The sequence below is a fragment of the Aulonocara sp. 'chitande type north' Nkhata Bay genome, linkage group LG1, assembly GCF_057382095.1.
Source record: "Aulonocara sp. 'chitande type north' Nkhata Bay isolate Kocher_YH1m ecotype deep benthic linkage group LG1, A_spYH_male_GT1.1, whole genome shotgun sequence".
NCBI classification, from domain to species: domain Eukaryota; kingdom Metazoa; phylum Chordata; class Actinopteri; order Cichliformes; family Cichlidae; genus Aulonocara; species Aulonocara sp. 'chitande type north' Nkhata Bay.
In genome coordinates this window covers 39,856,513-39,870,323 of record NC_141344.1, presented here as the reverse complement: position 1 = coordinate 39,870,323, position 13,811 = coordinate 39,856,513, and the positions used below count along the sequence as shown (strand labels likewise).

The 13,811-nt window shown below is 39.9% G+C and overlaps 1 protein-coding gene across 3 annotated transcripts; it reads right to left on the bottom strand.

The window, feature by feature from the left end:
- Positions 1-797: 797 nt before the first annotated feature.
- Positions 798-12,561, bottom strand: LOC147339544 (lactase-like protein). 3 transcript variants are annotated; one of them, XM_086299803.1, is made up of 15 exons: positions 12,446-12,561; positions 11,518-11,650; positions 8,686-8,846; positions 7,993-8,080; positions 6,736-6,845; positions 6,520-6,648; positions 6,324-6,419; positions 5,483-5,537; positions 5,164-5,325; positions 4,006-4,280; positions 3,602-3,728; positions 3,294-3,493; positions 3,146-3,209; positions 2,950-3,023; positions 1,540-1,676 (listed from the first exon to the last, which is right to left on the bottom strand). In XM_086299803.1, the coding sequence occupies exons 1-14, from the start codon at positions 12,452-12,454 to the stop codon at positions 2,950-2,952; spliced, it is 1,683 nt and encodes a 560-aa protein (XP_086155929.1). In that variant the 5' UTR covers positions 12,455-12,561; the 3' UTR covers positions 1,540-1,676. The 3 variants fall into 3 exon arrangements, with proteins under 3 accessions (XP_086155910.1, XP_086155919.1, XP_086155929.1); XM_086299784.1 differs by lacking the exon at positions 2,950-3,023 and having other exon boundaries at positions 798-1,676; XM_086299793.1 differs by lacking the exons at positions 2,950-3,023; positions 12,446-12,561 and adding an exon at positions 12,047-12,412 and having other exon boundaries at positions 799-1,676.
- Positions 12,562-13,811: the final 1,250 nt, after the last annotated feature.

Genomic DNA, 13,811 nt, shown 5'->3' with positions numbered 1-13,811 from the left:
TGTTATGTTTCATTCACATGTGTGAATGAAACATTTTATAAAACACTTTGAGTGCTTCAGTAGGAAAACACAACTGTATCTAAGAACCAGTCTATTTACCATTTTTCCACTAAAAACTGATTCCAGCTGCCTAAATCAATGTTATGCATCATCTGCCTGAGACACCATTATATTTCAGGCTCATCAGCACATATAAAAATCTCTGTCCGTCTGTGGTTGACTCAGTGTTTGGGGTTTTCATACAATAAAAATACATGATTACAGTGCAGGAACAGAAGGAAGCCTGAAAGCCTGTTCAGCCAGCAGGAGTCTCTGAAGTACAGCAGGTCGTTTTCTACAGCTTTTCTTTTCCAGTTCAAGTTTTGAAGTAATCAAAAAATGATAAAGAGCTCATATTATTATTTTCAGCCTGTTCCTTTAGGAATTGCCACAGCAGATCATCTACCTCCATCTTACCCTACACCGACAGAGATGTCGTCCTTCGACATCCATGCATCTACATCTATGCGTCTTCTCTGTGGTCTTCCTCTTCCATGGTAGCTTGATCGTTCAACATCCTAAGTCCCGTATATCCACTTTTAAACATGTCCATCTCAGCCTTGCCTGCAAGCCCCTCAACCTGAGTTTGTCCTTCTGATATGCACGTTTCCATCCTGTCGCTGTCCGTAACTGCAAAAACATACATCACAACAGGTCTCGCTACCTTATTGTAACCCTTCCCTTTCACCTTTGCTGCTATTGTCACCCCCTCCACCCCACCTGGCTAGATGTAAGACGCAGTCTGTCTCAAAGCGACTTATATTCCTGTTGTTTCCCATGCGTATCCCTCCAGGCTCTACCTGCTCACTACAATTATTTTTGATTTTTGTTACTCAAAAGGAGCAAAAGAAAACACAATAAACACAACGTGATACAAATGAGCAACAATAAAATTATAAATCAAACTGTTCATCAAGAACCAACAATTTACTGATGCTTAAATTGAAAGCATTTTGATCTATTTATTAGGAACACCTGTGCAGGTAATGCCATTGACACTGGACCGCATCAGAAAGATGATTAAAGTTTACTGGGTGGTAGCGCATTGGGCTCCTTTATTACATTTTTACATTGGTTGTTTTTCATAAGATAAAGTAATAACAAAGGAAATGAACCTAAATATTCACTCACCATTGAATTCTTAAAAATATATTTAATCAAAGTTTCATGACCACAGCATGGACATCACCTTCTCCCCGTCAATCTTATTAGAAACTTATGGACACAAGCCAACACCTCTCTAAAATGAACTTGGGCAGCCAATACAGCTATTTCAAATCACACAGGGTCAACTGATTAATGAAATAATCGAGCACAAATCTGGATTTCAGTCTCACATGGCGACAGACGTTTGCTTTTGGATTTTTCATGATGACCCCCAAACATTTCTTTTTCAAAGCAGCAGCAGGACAGTTAAATCAGCAATAAGCTTGAGACAGGATACACGTTTACAGCATGGAAGCAAAGCTTAGATTATTTTCTTTATCTGTGAGCTCTCAATGATGTGACTGCGTGCACTTTTCAGAGGCGTCGACGCAGCAGGAACATGAAGAAAACCGCACTGATGAGGATGCAGAGTGTACACACAGTGGGAACCACAATCTCTGTTACCATCTCCATGTGGCCTATCAATGGATCTGCAACGCGTACATGGAACCAAGAGTTAGTGTATCGCCATTTATTCAATTCAGCTTTATCTATTCAGCTCAAGGCATTTTATATTGTAAGGTAGACCCTACAATAATACACAATACATTTAGAGCCCCAGCTTACTTAGATTTTTGATTTAGTTGTGTACTATAAAAAATAATTTTTTCCTTAGTGCAAAAGCACAGCACTCTTTTAACAGAATGATAAGATGGGATGCTATGGTGGTGAGGATCAGAAAAACCCTTTATATACTTCAGCATGAACATATTATACCAATTTTACAAAGAAAATGATAAAACTGTAACAAATACCTAGAGTTACAAATACAACTAAATATAAATGTAGAAATACGTGTTGAATATGTTTATGGTGTGAAGCTCTGACTGTATTACTTTTGGCTATTTCTAATATGGGTTCATTCCTGGTGTAAGATGATTCTATTCAGCAGCTTTTCCTTAACTTGTGTGACTCGTTCTATTGTGGAGTTCACCACCATCTGCACTCTAAAATACCTACGAGGATATTCAGCATTGTTGTGACATTATGTTGTGCATGAGCTTGGTGGCTGACTAATCTGAACAAAGAACATACAGTGCAAATGAAATACAAATAAAATAAATATTAATTGTAACATATTAAGTGTTATATAATGTTAGGAGTGATTAATTTAATTAAGTGATTGTCAAATGTGCGAGCAGGGCTTAAACTGAGCTGGAAGGATGTGGAATAGCGTTCCGGCCCCTTTAATTAATTTCAATCTAATAAGCAGATTAGTTCATTTTTTGTGTCCTGCTAGTATGGCAATATTTGCTGAGTAATAAAAAAAATCCTGATATCCTTTTTCCCTTCTCATCCCTGTGATTTGTTTATGGTGCAGATGTAAGTAAAAGTGGCTGCAGTACAGCAGAAGACGAGTGAGCATAAAGGGAGTGAAGCTCAAAATCCCAAACACACAACCAAACGCACAGTTTCTGTGCAGTTTGGTCCAAAATGTGTCTGCTCTCTAAAGGTGCAATCGCTGTGAGAGAAAAAGATGTTATTATGTAACAGTACTGGAGACGGGGAAAGAAAGACAGGATGGAGAAATTATTTTCAAAGTTAAGGACCGCTCACCACGTGAAATGTAAATTTAAAGCTTACATATAACACCCTCGCATATTCTAAGGCTCCTATCTGTACCTGATGTGTTGCTGAAATGTGTTTTGACTCAGTAAAAGCTGGGAGAATCACATTAATCTCACACAGCATCAAAGTATGTACCTAAACTTCATCATGGATTGACCAAGCCTGTTCCATTCCTGCAAGTTCCTGATTTTCCTTTGACTTTCTTCTAGCTGGAGGGGCAAAACAAAGAAAAACCCTGTTAGATGAGACAAAAACAAGCTTCAGACTGAATTTTCCTTTGTTTGGCCCCACCAAGCTTTTTACAGCCCACGCACTACTTCATTATACTAACCTGCAGCCAGCAGCTGGTTACTGGAGGAGCACGTCTCTACAGCTTTCCTCTTCCAACTTTCAACCTGTAAAGCCCAAACAAGCCCTTGTTTAAGCATAGTGTCTTCACCTCCATGGGGGACTTTTAGCATGAAGTGTGTAGCGTTTACCTCTCTCTGATTGGGAAAGCCATTTGAGCTGATAATGCGTTTGTAGTAGTGGACAGAAGCTTTTGGGTAGCGTGGCTTATTTTTGCTCCTGAAGTCCACGTAGTAGAGCCCAAACCTCTCAGAGAAGCCTTCATCCCACTCAAAGCTGTCGAGGAGAGACCAGGCCGTGTACCCCTTCACATTGACCCCATCTTTTATCGCTGTAAGTCGAATCGTGGACACTCGTTTGATTGACATCATATCTAATGTACACAGGTTTGATATTTGATAGGCAGTTTTTGAGACAGTGACGTCTTCCTGGGTTTCACCTTTGAGCATTTCGTTGATGTAGTCTTTGAAGTACTTCATCCTCCAGTCGTCACAAAGGTCGGTGCACAGCATTTTCTCTGACACGCCATTTTCTGTCACATAGATCATGGGGTTTCCATACTGAGTCTGTTAGTGAGATGCCATATCACATATTTTTGTTATTATATTTGCTGAAAAACTATATTTCAAATGAATACAGTATCACCCAGGTTCACAACAGAAAGACATCAACAATTTATATAATGCTGATACATTTGCCATACATGAACTTGTCATGAGTGATCAGTTCATCCAGTCTTCACTGTGAATATGTCCATGATGCAGTGGTTTCACACAAAGCCCCAGTTTCCCCCAAATACAGCTAGAGTTTTAATTTGAATAGCTCAGTAATCAGGATGTGTACCTTAACAAAGTTCAACAAGCGTCGGAAGCCCCAGGGAACGGAGTAGAGCCATTCAGAACCAGGGTCAGGCCATTGTGGGTCAACCAGTTCAGCAAGGTCACGGTCAGAGAAATAGTTGTCTCCAGCTCCTGATGGGTAATTCTTCAGAGTGACATAGCGAGTTGTGAAATGTCCAAGACCCAAGAAGTCACAGGTGCCCTTGATGTAACTTTTCTCCTGAGGAGAGAAGACGGGCAGCCGCGAAGCTCCCAGACCCTGCTGGCCACTCTTCCTGCCTGAAGAAATTTAGTACACTGTGAAACTAAGTGAAGCTATATGCAAGGCATCAATGACAGCAGGGGTGGGGGAACATAAGGAGCATAATATCAGACTGAAGTCACGCTAAAATTACAATGCACTAAATACTGAGTATGCAACTTCCTCTTATGCAAACAAAGAGAAGTGTTACATAGTGGATCTTGATTGATTCAGTATTCTGTTCAAACTAGCATGTGTACAGCTACTACACATGATGACACTGGAATATAGGAATTAATCTACCAGCGGAGGTAATAGTGCATTCACTCAGGTTAAAAGCATTCGTGGTGACTTATTCATGGCTGGTCACACAGAAAGTGAGGTGCATAGTTGTGTGACAAGTGTGTACACAAACCCCCAAGATCACAATAGGTTAGCACTTACTGCAGCGCATGGCTGTTTTCTTCCAGACCACAACATATTTGCTATCAACTACAAGTCAGGCTCTTAATTGCTATGTTTTGCTGTTGTGACAAAATCTGGCGAAAGACAGACATGTAACACTTTGCAAAGTACCCCCGGCCCCCCGTGCTTCTTTCTGCCAATAGAGGTCTTCCATATACCTCCGTATAGCAACAGCTTCTAGCTCAGCTCTTCTTCTCAGTTTAGCAGTTCAGCAGTGTGTGTTGACCACTGAGTTTGAAAAGGCCAGGATCACAGCAGCTGCTTTGGAAAGTATTACTTCCTATTCAGAAATTCATGAAAATAAATGAATGACGTGGTGAGATTTTTCTCTTTGAAAGGGATGTACGTTAAACTTCCCTTGAAAATTCTTGACACATGTAGTTATATCCTTTTTCTTTTTTGGGGTGAGGACATTTTTACATATTGCAAAGGTCTAAATGGTTGCATTTGACATACCAATGTAATCTTTCATAACTTGTGGGTAGTCTCCATGGAAGAGAGGTGTAGCAAACCAGCCCAAGTAGAACTGAATGTATCTCTCTGCTGCTTCGATATCCCTCTGGTTGGAGATGTCCACTGGTTCACCCCAGTCAGCAGTCAGCGAGATCCCAACCAGGCCTGCACACATGCAAGAGCTTTGTTGATAGAAATTATGCATGTGCATATATTATTTACACATAAATACAAACACACACACACACACACACACACACACACACACACACACACACACATATATATATATAGATGAATGAATGAAAGTTTTCCCTTTCACCTTTTTGTTTGCTTCTCCACTGCATGTCATACGTGTGCCATACTTTAGCATGTGCCTGTTGCAAAGATAGAGATGCAGGTTTAGCCTTATGTCTGTTCACCATTATTTTTTCAATCAAAGGTCCCAGTGAGATACAGTATCTTTTCTGGGAGTAACAAAAGTAACAAAATAAGATGTGAGGCTTCACGAAGAATAACGTACAAACTGCTACATAAGCAACACAATATATTTGACCAATTTTAATGTAATATTTAACAAAACACAATAAACGAAAAAACATGTAGGAATCATACGGTAAAGAAAAATGTGTAAAATAATAACATAATTGTAAAGAGCATTTTTGTAAACACTGATTACAGTAGTGGTAAATAATTATTTGCTGCTCTGCTGAATTTAAAGTTTGTTCAGTTACAGATTCAGTAAAATATGTACGTGAGCAAACTTATAAATGAGCTCTCGACAGTTTGGTTTTAATGTAGGAGACAGAATATCAACCAAAACATGAAATCGTTGTTGGCAAGTGCAGCGATAAGGCATTTTTATAGCTGATCACCAGGTTTGATTACATGTTGGGAGGGATTTGACCTTTGACGACTGGCTCAGCCACTTCATGACATTAATGTGCTTCCTGATGCCAAAGAACTTAATTTTGGTTTCATCTGACCATTGCACTTTCTGGCCTTCTCTTGGTAAAATTGATGGAATTATAATCTTGACAGCAACTGATTTGGAGCACCTTTGTTTTTCAAGTTTGCAATCATAGTATTAAAACTAATAATTGGAAATTATGGTAAATGATCAGATTTATCAGCAAAACTGGGCACAAGTCATTCAGTCCTACCTTGATGATATGGTGGGCGGCTTTGTAAGCTCCTGTTCCCTTCAGTTTCAGTCCAGGTGCATGTTCACCTGTTTCATATCCCTCCACAGCAATGGACTTAATAACGAGACACTGACAATCACTCTCTGACACAGCATACTGTATTACATTACAACTGCAAACTGTGAAGGAACCATTTTTCTTTAACCTGACATACCCAAGGATTGTTGAAAGTAATCCAGTACTTGACTCTGTTTCCAAATCTTTCAAAGCATAAGTTAGCAAAGTCGTTAAAGTAATTCACCATGCTGATATTGTGCCAACCGCCATATTTCTCATGTAACACCTGTGGAGAGTAACATAGATTTTACTGTTGTATCTACAATATAGCTTTGGATAAGAAACTATGTTGAGCAATAATATTAGTGCTTACCTGTGGTAAATCCCAGTGGTATAGAGTGACAATGGGTGTGATCTTGTTATCCAGTAGCATGTTAATCAAGTCACTGTAATATTTAATTCCTTTCTCATTGATTTTTTCACCTGTAAGAATTGAAAGTGACATACACTACATGGAGCAAAGTGCTGGGAAACTATACATTACACCTAATGCAATTGTTGGTTGTGGAAATCCACAGCATGAGGCTCACACATACAGTGTGAGCACAGTTTTTGTGCATCCATGAAAAACTTGCCAACCAGCTCGTTCTGCTACTGACTCTTGCTTGGTGTCAGATTATTGACGTCTGAAGAAGCAAGTTCATACTGGCAATTTCATTAAACAGACCGGGGCCTGAGTAGCATGAAGAACCATACACAGCTACAATACCCAGGCACCTCGTTGTCAGGCTGAACACCAGCTCGGTCACAGACTGGAGGAAGATGGACTTCAGACCTGAACTGTGGAGATGTGGGATTGCCACTGGGTGCCACATCTCATCTCAATATCATTCTGCATTGATATTGTCTCCAGTGATGATAAGCCTTGTTTATTCAGTGAGGGAGATGCCGCCCCAAACCATCACACTTACACCACCTAACGCTGTTACCCTATCAGTGCAACAATCAATCCACACTTTGACCCCACAATCCAACTGCTGCAGGGGGAATCTGGACTATTCGGTGAACATATTGTTCCTCCACATGTTGAAGTTCCAGTGCTCATGGTGCAGACACCAGCAAAACTGGGCCTGATGGTGAAAGGCAGTCATGGTAGGCTTCCTGGAAGCCCTATTAGACCAGAGCTCTGTTTATGGCTCCTAAATGCCGGTGTCATCTTTTTGGGATGTCCGCTTCACAACCTCTGACATCCTCTGTTCTATGAAACTATAATACTGCTGACACTTGGTTTTGTGCAACACATTCTTTAAGTTGCCCAATGGCTTGGTCCCTATCCGGGTGAGTCTTAGATTATCATAAGCTCACAGTAAGAGTCCATAGCAGAATAAGCTGTTTATACTGGCAAGTTTATCATGGATGCAACCGCCATATTCAGCTCTACTGCTCAACCCACAAATGCATTTTCCTTACACGTGTGGCACAATTTAAGAGGAAATAAATAGATTTTCAAAGGGAATGAAGTATTGTTACAACTAAGAAAAAATCACGCAAATACAAATGTCCTAATTTTTTGTGCAAATTTCAGATATATACATTTTTAAATGATGTCAGATGTCAGATTTATGCTTACTTTTCAGTCCAGTGGGTAAAATCCTTGGCCAGGAAATGGAGAAACGATAATGATTCAGCTTCATGTCCTTCATCAAGGCAATATCGTCCTTAAAGACAGACAGCAGGAAATATTTCTTTAAATAAATCACAAAAGACGATGTCTTTAGATGTGAGTCTTTGTCTGATAACATATGAAACAGGTCTACTTTATATTATCTTCAGATAAAGCTGTAATCAGATTGAATGTTTCCTAAAATTCCTAAAACATATTTTCCATTCTAACTATAACAGTTCTGGATGTTGGTTGGGGTGTAGGAGTCATAAGTCATGTGGCTTATGTTGGAGTCTGTGGTTTGATTTGAATGTAAGACCACTCTTTTATTTTATTTACTTACTTTCATGTTGATCTTTTACTTAATATTTACTTTTACTTTATTCACTGTCAGGAGTCTGACACCTTTTGAAAATGTTACCTTTAGTGTAAAAGCTATTCCTTCACATTCTGGGCTGCAAATAAACATTAGAAGGAAAGCAAGAAAACGGAAAATATATTTTTATATTACAGTTATATTTGTAATATGCATCCATATGTAATGTAGGCTGTGATAATGAATGTTAGAGGAAGAGAAACGAGTCATTTAGATCGGTTGAGCAATAAAATATTGTGTGTAACAGTTTGGCACTGAAGAAAATTCCATTTTTTCCACGTCACCTTGAATTTGTGGTATCCCTCACATGAAGAGTCTGCTGTGTCATTCAAGAATATTTTCCCCTTTATATGGGAAAATGCATCCCAGATGCTTATTCCCTTTCCATCGACATTCCAGGCTCCTTCAGTCTGGTAAGCAGAGCTGCCAACTCCCCAGGAGAAACCTGCAGAGGAACAAAAAACAATCAACAAATCTTATTTTATTTTGTATTCACTCCTGAGCTTATAATCATGATCACATTACGGTTTTCCAGGTTAAGGTAGAATTTTATATTTATGTTTAATTATACGATCAACTTTTAAACCAACATGAGCACTTTAAGAACGTTTTATTCTTACTTTGTTCTTTAATAACATTTTGTGCCCAGAAAAAAATTATGGCAACTTAGGAAAGATCCGTCTGTCATGAAGATTGTGTGATATGAACGAACGCTGGAGACATAGGTTTCCTATACAGTGTTGCATAATATGGAATTAAAAGTCATGCCTTCATAAGTATTGAAAAAGCAAAAGAGAAAAATGTCATAATATATTTATGTTCTGAAAAATCTTGGTCAGACAATAAGCATTTGTATGTTTTTCACAGCCTTTTGAGCCTTTTGAGCAGACACTCAGTATCAAAACATTTATGTATGCCAGGAAGCAAGTAGTGCATGTTCAAAAAATTACAATATCATGGAAAATATCAGATTTTTAATAATATGATTTAAAAAAGGGAAACTTTCCTTATTCTGTCTTCACCACACATCAATTAAAATAGTTCAAGGCTTTGTTCCTTTAATTATGAGAGCTTCCTATTTGAGTACATCACTATTCAAACTGTAATACTGTATATATTTCAGTCTAGTTCAGTATATTCAGCCTTAAGGATGGCTGCTGACTTGATATTTGTCCACATGATTATCATCAACACCCCATAATGGATCAATTAGATCAGTTGGAGGTGTTGTTGGCCGACAGGTTGCAGGTGGAATACGTGACTCTGTGGACCAAAGGTGGAGGAAGAGGAGGCCAGGTGGAGGTTGTATTAGGAGGCAGTGAGAGAGAAGGAAAGGCAGAAGTGTGGAAGAGTAGGGACTCTGGGGATTATGACTGGTTCAGGGGTATGTATGATGGAGAGAAGGAAGGTTGATATTATAATGTAGGCAGGAAACTAGGTAGAAGAGAAGCAGGGCCAGGAGCACCGGAGCTGTTCTGTCACGGTGTAGATAATAACAGAAATACAGCAGGGGTGATCTTGATGGAAGAGTATGTGAATGGTGTCGTGGGGTAAGGAGAATATCAGCTAGGATCAAGAGTTTGAAGTTGGAAATTAAAACAGTGATGTGGAAAATGTTAGGGGTGCATGTGCTCCACAAACAAGGAATTCGGGAGTAAGTTGTGTGAAGTGGGAGAGAGAGTCTCCAGGGGGAGATTGGAACAGATATCAGTGGAAAAGGAAGCAGAGGTGATGAGGTGTTCGGCAAGAGACAGAGAAATGCCGAAGGACACATGGTAGCAGATTTTGCATAAAGGATGGAACTGGCTGTTGTAGAAACATATTTGAGAAGAGAGAGGAACACTGAGTGACATACTAGAGTGGAGGATGGTGCACACGGGTGAGCTACGTCTGAGTGATAGCAGAATGTAGCTACACAGCACTGGATGGGTTCTGTAGGATGACTTTGGACTTCAAGAAGAAGAAGCAAGTGAAAGTAGAAACAACTTTTAAATGGTGGAAGATGAGGATGAGGCTTCATGCTGAGAAACAGCTCTGCAGGTGCAATGTTAGCTTTGAGATTCCTAATAAAGAAGTATACAGATGGTCAGAAGGAGTTTCACTCTGTCTTTGTTTCTAGAGAAACTATATGATAAGGTTCCACGAGAGGAACCCTGGCATTGCATAAGGAAGTTAGGGGAGGTATGTGAGGCTGGTGCAGGACAGTAAGATAGTGGTGGGGTAGTAGTGAAAGTCCATAGAAGTATGACAGAGTACATGTGTGTGAGTGAGAGAGAGGCACGTTGAAAGGTTAAAATGCAAGAAGCAGAGGTAGTGAAGGTAGAGGATGGGGTCAACCATCCAAAGCAATGCAATGTAATGTAATGCAATGTAAGTCAGGTGAAGAAGAGAGTTCAGACAGGGTGGAGTGGGTGTAGATGCGTAGCAGGTGGGATTTGTGGGAATAGGCCAGAGTGAAAGAAAAATTTACATGAAAGATGGTATACAAAGTTCAGAGATGATATTACTGACAAAACGACAGGAAGCCAAGTCGGAGGTGGTAGAGTTGAAAATATTACGATTTTCATCAGGAGTGACCAGAATGGACACGATTAGAAAGAGGAGGAATGGTGAATATAGTAAACAAAGAATGTTGAAAATGAGCTGCCAGTCCTGAGGAAAAGAGAAACACCTTAGATGTATTATAGCTGTATTGAAGGATGCTGGGGATAGGGTGAGATGGAGGAAGACGATCCGCTGTGGGAACGTCTGAAGGGTGAAGTCAGAAGAAGAACAAGTAGTAGTGGAAGAATCTTACGCTTGATTCATTTATGAATTCTCAGATAACTCCAGTTGCTGATGACTAAGATATTTGTATTTTCTTGGTTTTGTGACAGATTGTTTAATAAATTGGTTACATAATAAAGATTTAACTCTGAGCACTGAAAAAGAAATATGAGTGTGAAAAAGTGCGGGATTTGGGATTTGCATGTAGGAACTAGGAATACTCGATTCTACCAACAAAAATGAGCTTAGCTGAATATACCAGAGAGATATTTTATATATACGGACACTATATTGCTCTCCTGTGGAACTGTAAGTCCAGCATGTGGTCTGCTGGTCTCCTGGTTTCCTACCAGTTGGGAAGGTGCCGTAGTAGAAGGACGTTCTCTCGTTCTTTGTCCAGTCAAAGTCCTCAGTGGCTGACACACATAGCACCAAGGCAAGCACATGGTGTGGTCTCAGGATTCCCCACTGCAGCATTGTCATCTTTGGCAAAGAGAGCACTGTCTTTAGTTACAATTGACTAGCCAGATTTTAGCACAGATTTAACATCCTCATAGCTTGCACATTCATTTTTTAAAGTGTAGTGTCTTCATTACACTAATCCTACTCATATTTTGGAACGGCACAAAGGACTTTTTTGGAAAAAATATAAATACCTTTTGATTTTCTTTGTACCCTCGTGAATAATTAAAAAACAAACAAACATATTAGGGTAGGATTAGGTTTGTCACCAGTGATGACATAGACCTCATAGGGTTAATGGCAGTAATGTGTGGGATGGCAGCTGCTGCAAGGCTTCAGTCTGCTCTGAACTATACAGGATGGAATATCACAGAACATGCATAAATGTTTAAGTAAAACAAAGACTCAGAAACTTACACTCAGGTGTCAGGTGTCCACAGGTTTTGAGTAAAATCATCCTAATTCAACCCCAAACCTCAGGATCATTTAAATATCCACTGAAAAAAGTTACATATCCACCGAAACACCCAGTCATTGTCAGAAGAGCCTAGTTTCATTTCAGCCAGCTGTAGGACACACTGACACAAAATGCTATCAGAGACAGAAAATAAGCCAACTTGTCCAACACGGTTAGGATGACTGACATTTCAAGCTGCTAAATCTTTTCAAGGATGTGGAAGATTTTAAAAAGTAAGAGTGGGGAAGAAATACAAAATTGCCCTTAATTCCTGTGCTGTTTCTTTCCCTATACTTTCCCCTTTGCTCAGCCTGTGTCGCCCCAACCACCTCACTCAGAACCACATATAGATGTCTGACCTGCTGCATTTGTCTCAGTTGGAAACTGCTCCAAAATGCAAGAAAAGTCTCCAAGCTTCTCCACCTGATCAGTGTTCGCCAGCGTTACTAGCTGGTTCGCTGCCAATGGTAACAAAAACAAAACCGAGGCGAGTATCCAGGACATTTTCTGCTATTCATCAGCACATGTACAGCAACCCCCACCCCACCAGACGCACACTGAATACCTCTCCATTTGAAAGCAGTGAAGTGTGAGCATAAAGCTTTTGCTGGGGCCAACAGATCTTTTTGAAAAGGAGGGATTTTGACACTGTAAGCAAAGTTAATGGCAGAGAGCATAATTTGTTTGCAAAACACATCAGAAGATATTAAAAAAGTTATCTGCTGGATGTGACTACTGGTTAAACCTCTATTTGGCAGCAGTAATGTTTATTGGGTTAGTTTGTCTCTGGCGTAGCTGAGTACAATACTCAGGTGGGGAAGAATTTCAGTACAATCTTCCTGATAGATGTGCTTCAGCTCGGCCACATGTTTTTTCTTGATGCATCCTCCAGCTTCAGCTGATGTTTCGGCCAACTCAGCGTTATTGTTTTAGCTTCATACGACCACTAGCCCATTACAGCTATGTAAGGGTAGGGTCTGTGGTAGTACCGTCTATATTAGTGTCCCAATGCTGAATTATTATGATCATTATTGCCATTGAAGTCAAACATTCATTAATTTAGAAAATACAGGAAATAATCAGTCAACATTTTCATACGATAACCTTCTATTAGGTAAAACAGCTTGCTAGAGCACATGAGTGATGAAGGTAAAGGTTAGGTACTGGTTCCACTGGGACAGGCCTTTCCATGACCTGCTGTGACTCAAGAACATTACCAAAATCCACCACTTGATTCAGATCCAGTCTGAAATGAATAAGTTCTTAATTTTCCCATGATTCCCACTCTAGCTAGATTCAGGAATACAAAGTGTGGTCATTTTTCTTGGAGTTCTGAAACCAGAAGGTGAAACAATCAGAACAATACCACGTTTTCATTACAGTCGGGTTTGCAGAGGTGACACTCGTATAGTAGAAGCTCACCAGCCTCAGGGTCATGACCACTTCAGTAAATACAGTGTGGTGGAGCGGGGCCCTGTACTAAGCATGAATACAGCCATTATCATAAGATGCTTTGTTTACAGAGCTTTGTTGAGAAATGCTGAAATGTTCAGAACTAAAACTGTTGGCACTGCACTCTCACTTTATGTTTGGGTGCTGAAGCTGTGCTCTCTGCTTGTTGTGTTTGCGTTCACGCATCTGTTTCACTTGCTCGCTCTATGTGCATTTGTATATTGTTGTTGTTTTTTAGTGCACTGCATGTGGTTGCAGTGTTTGCGCCTGTGG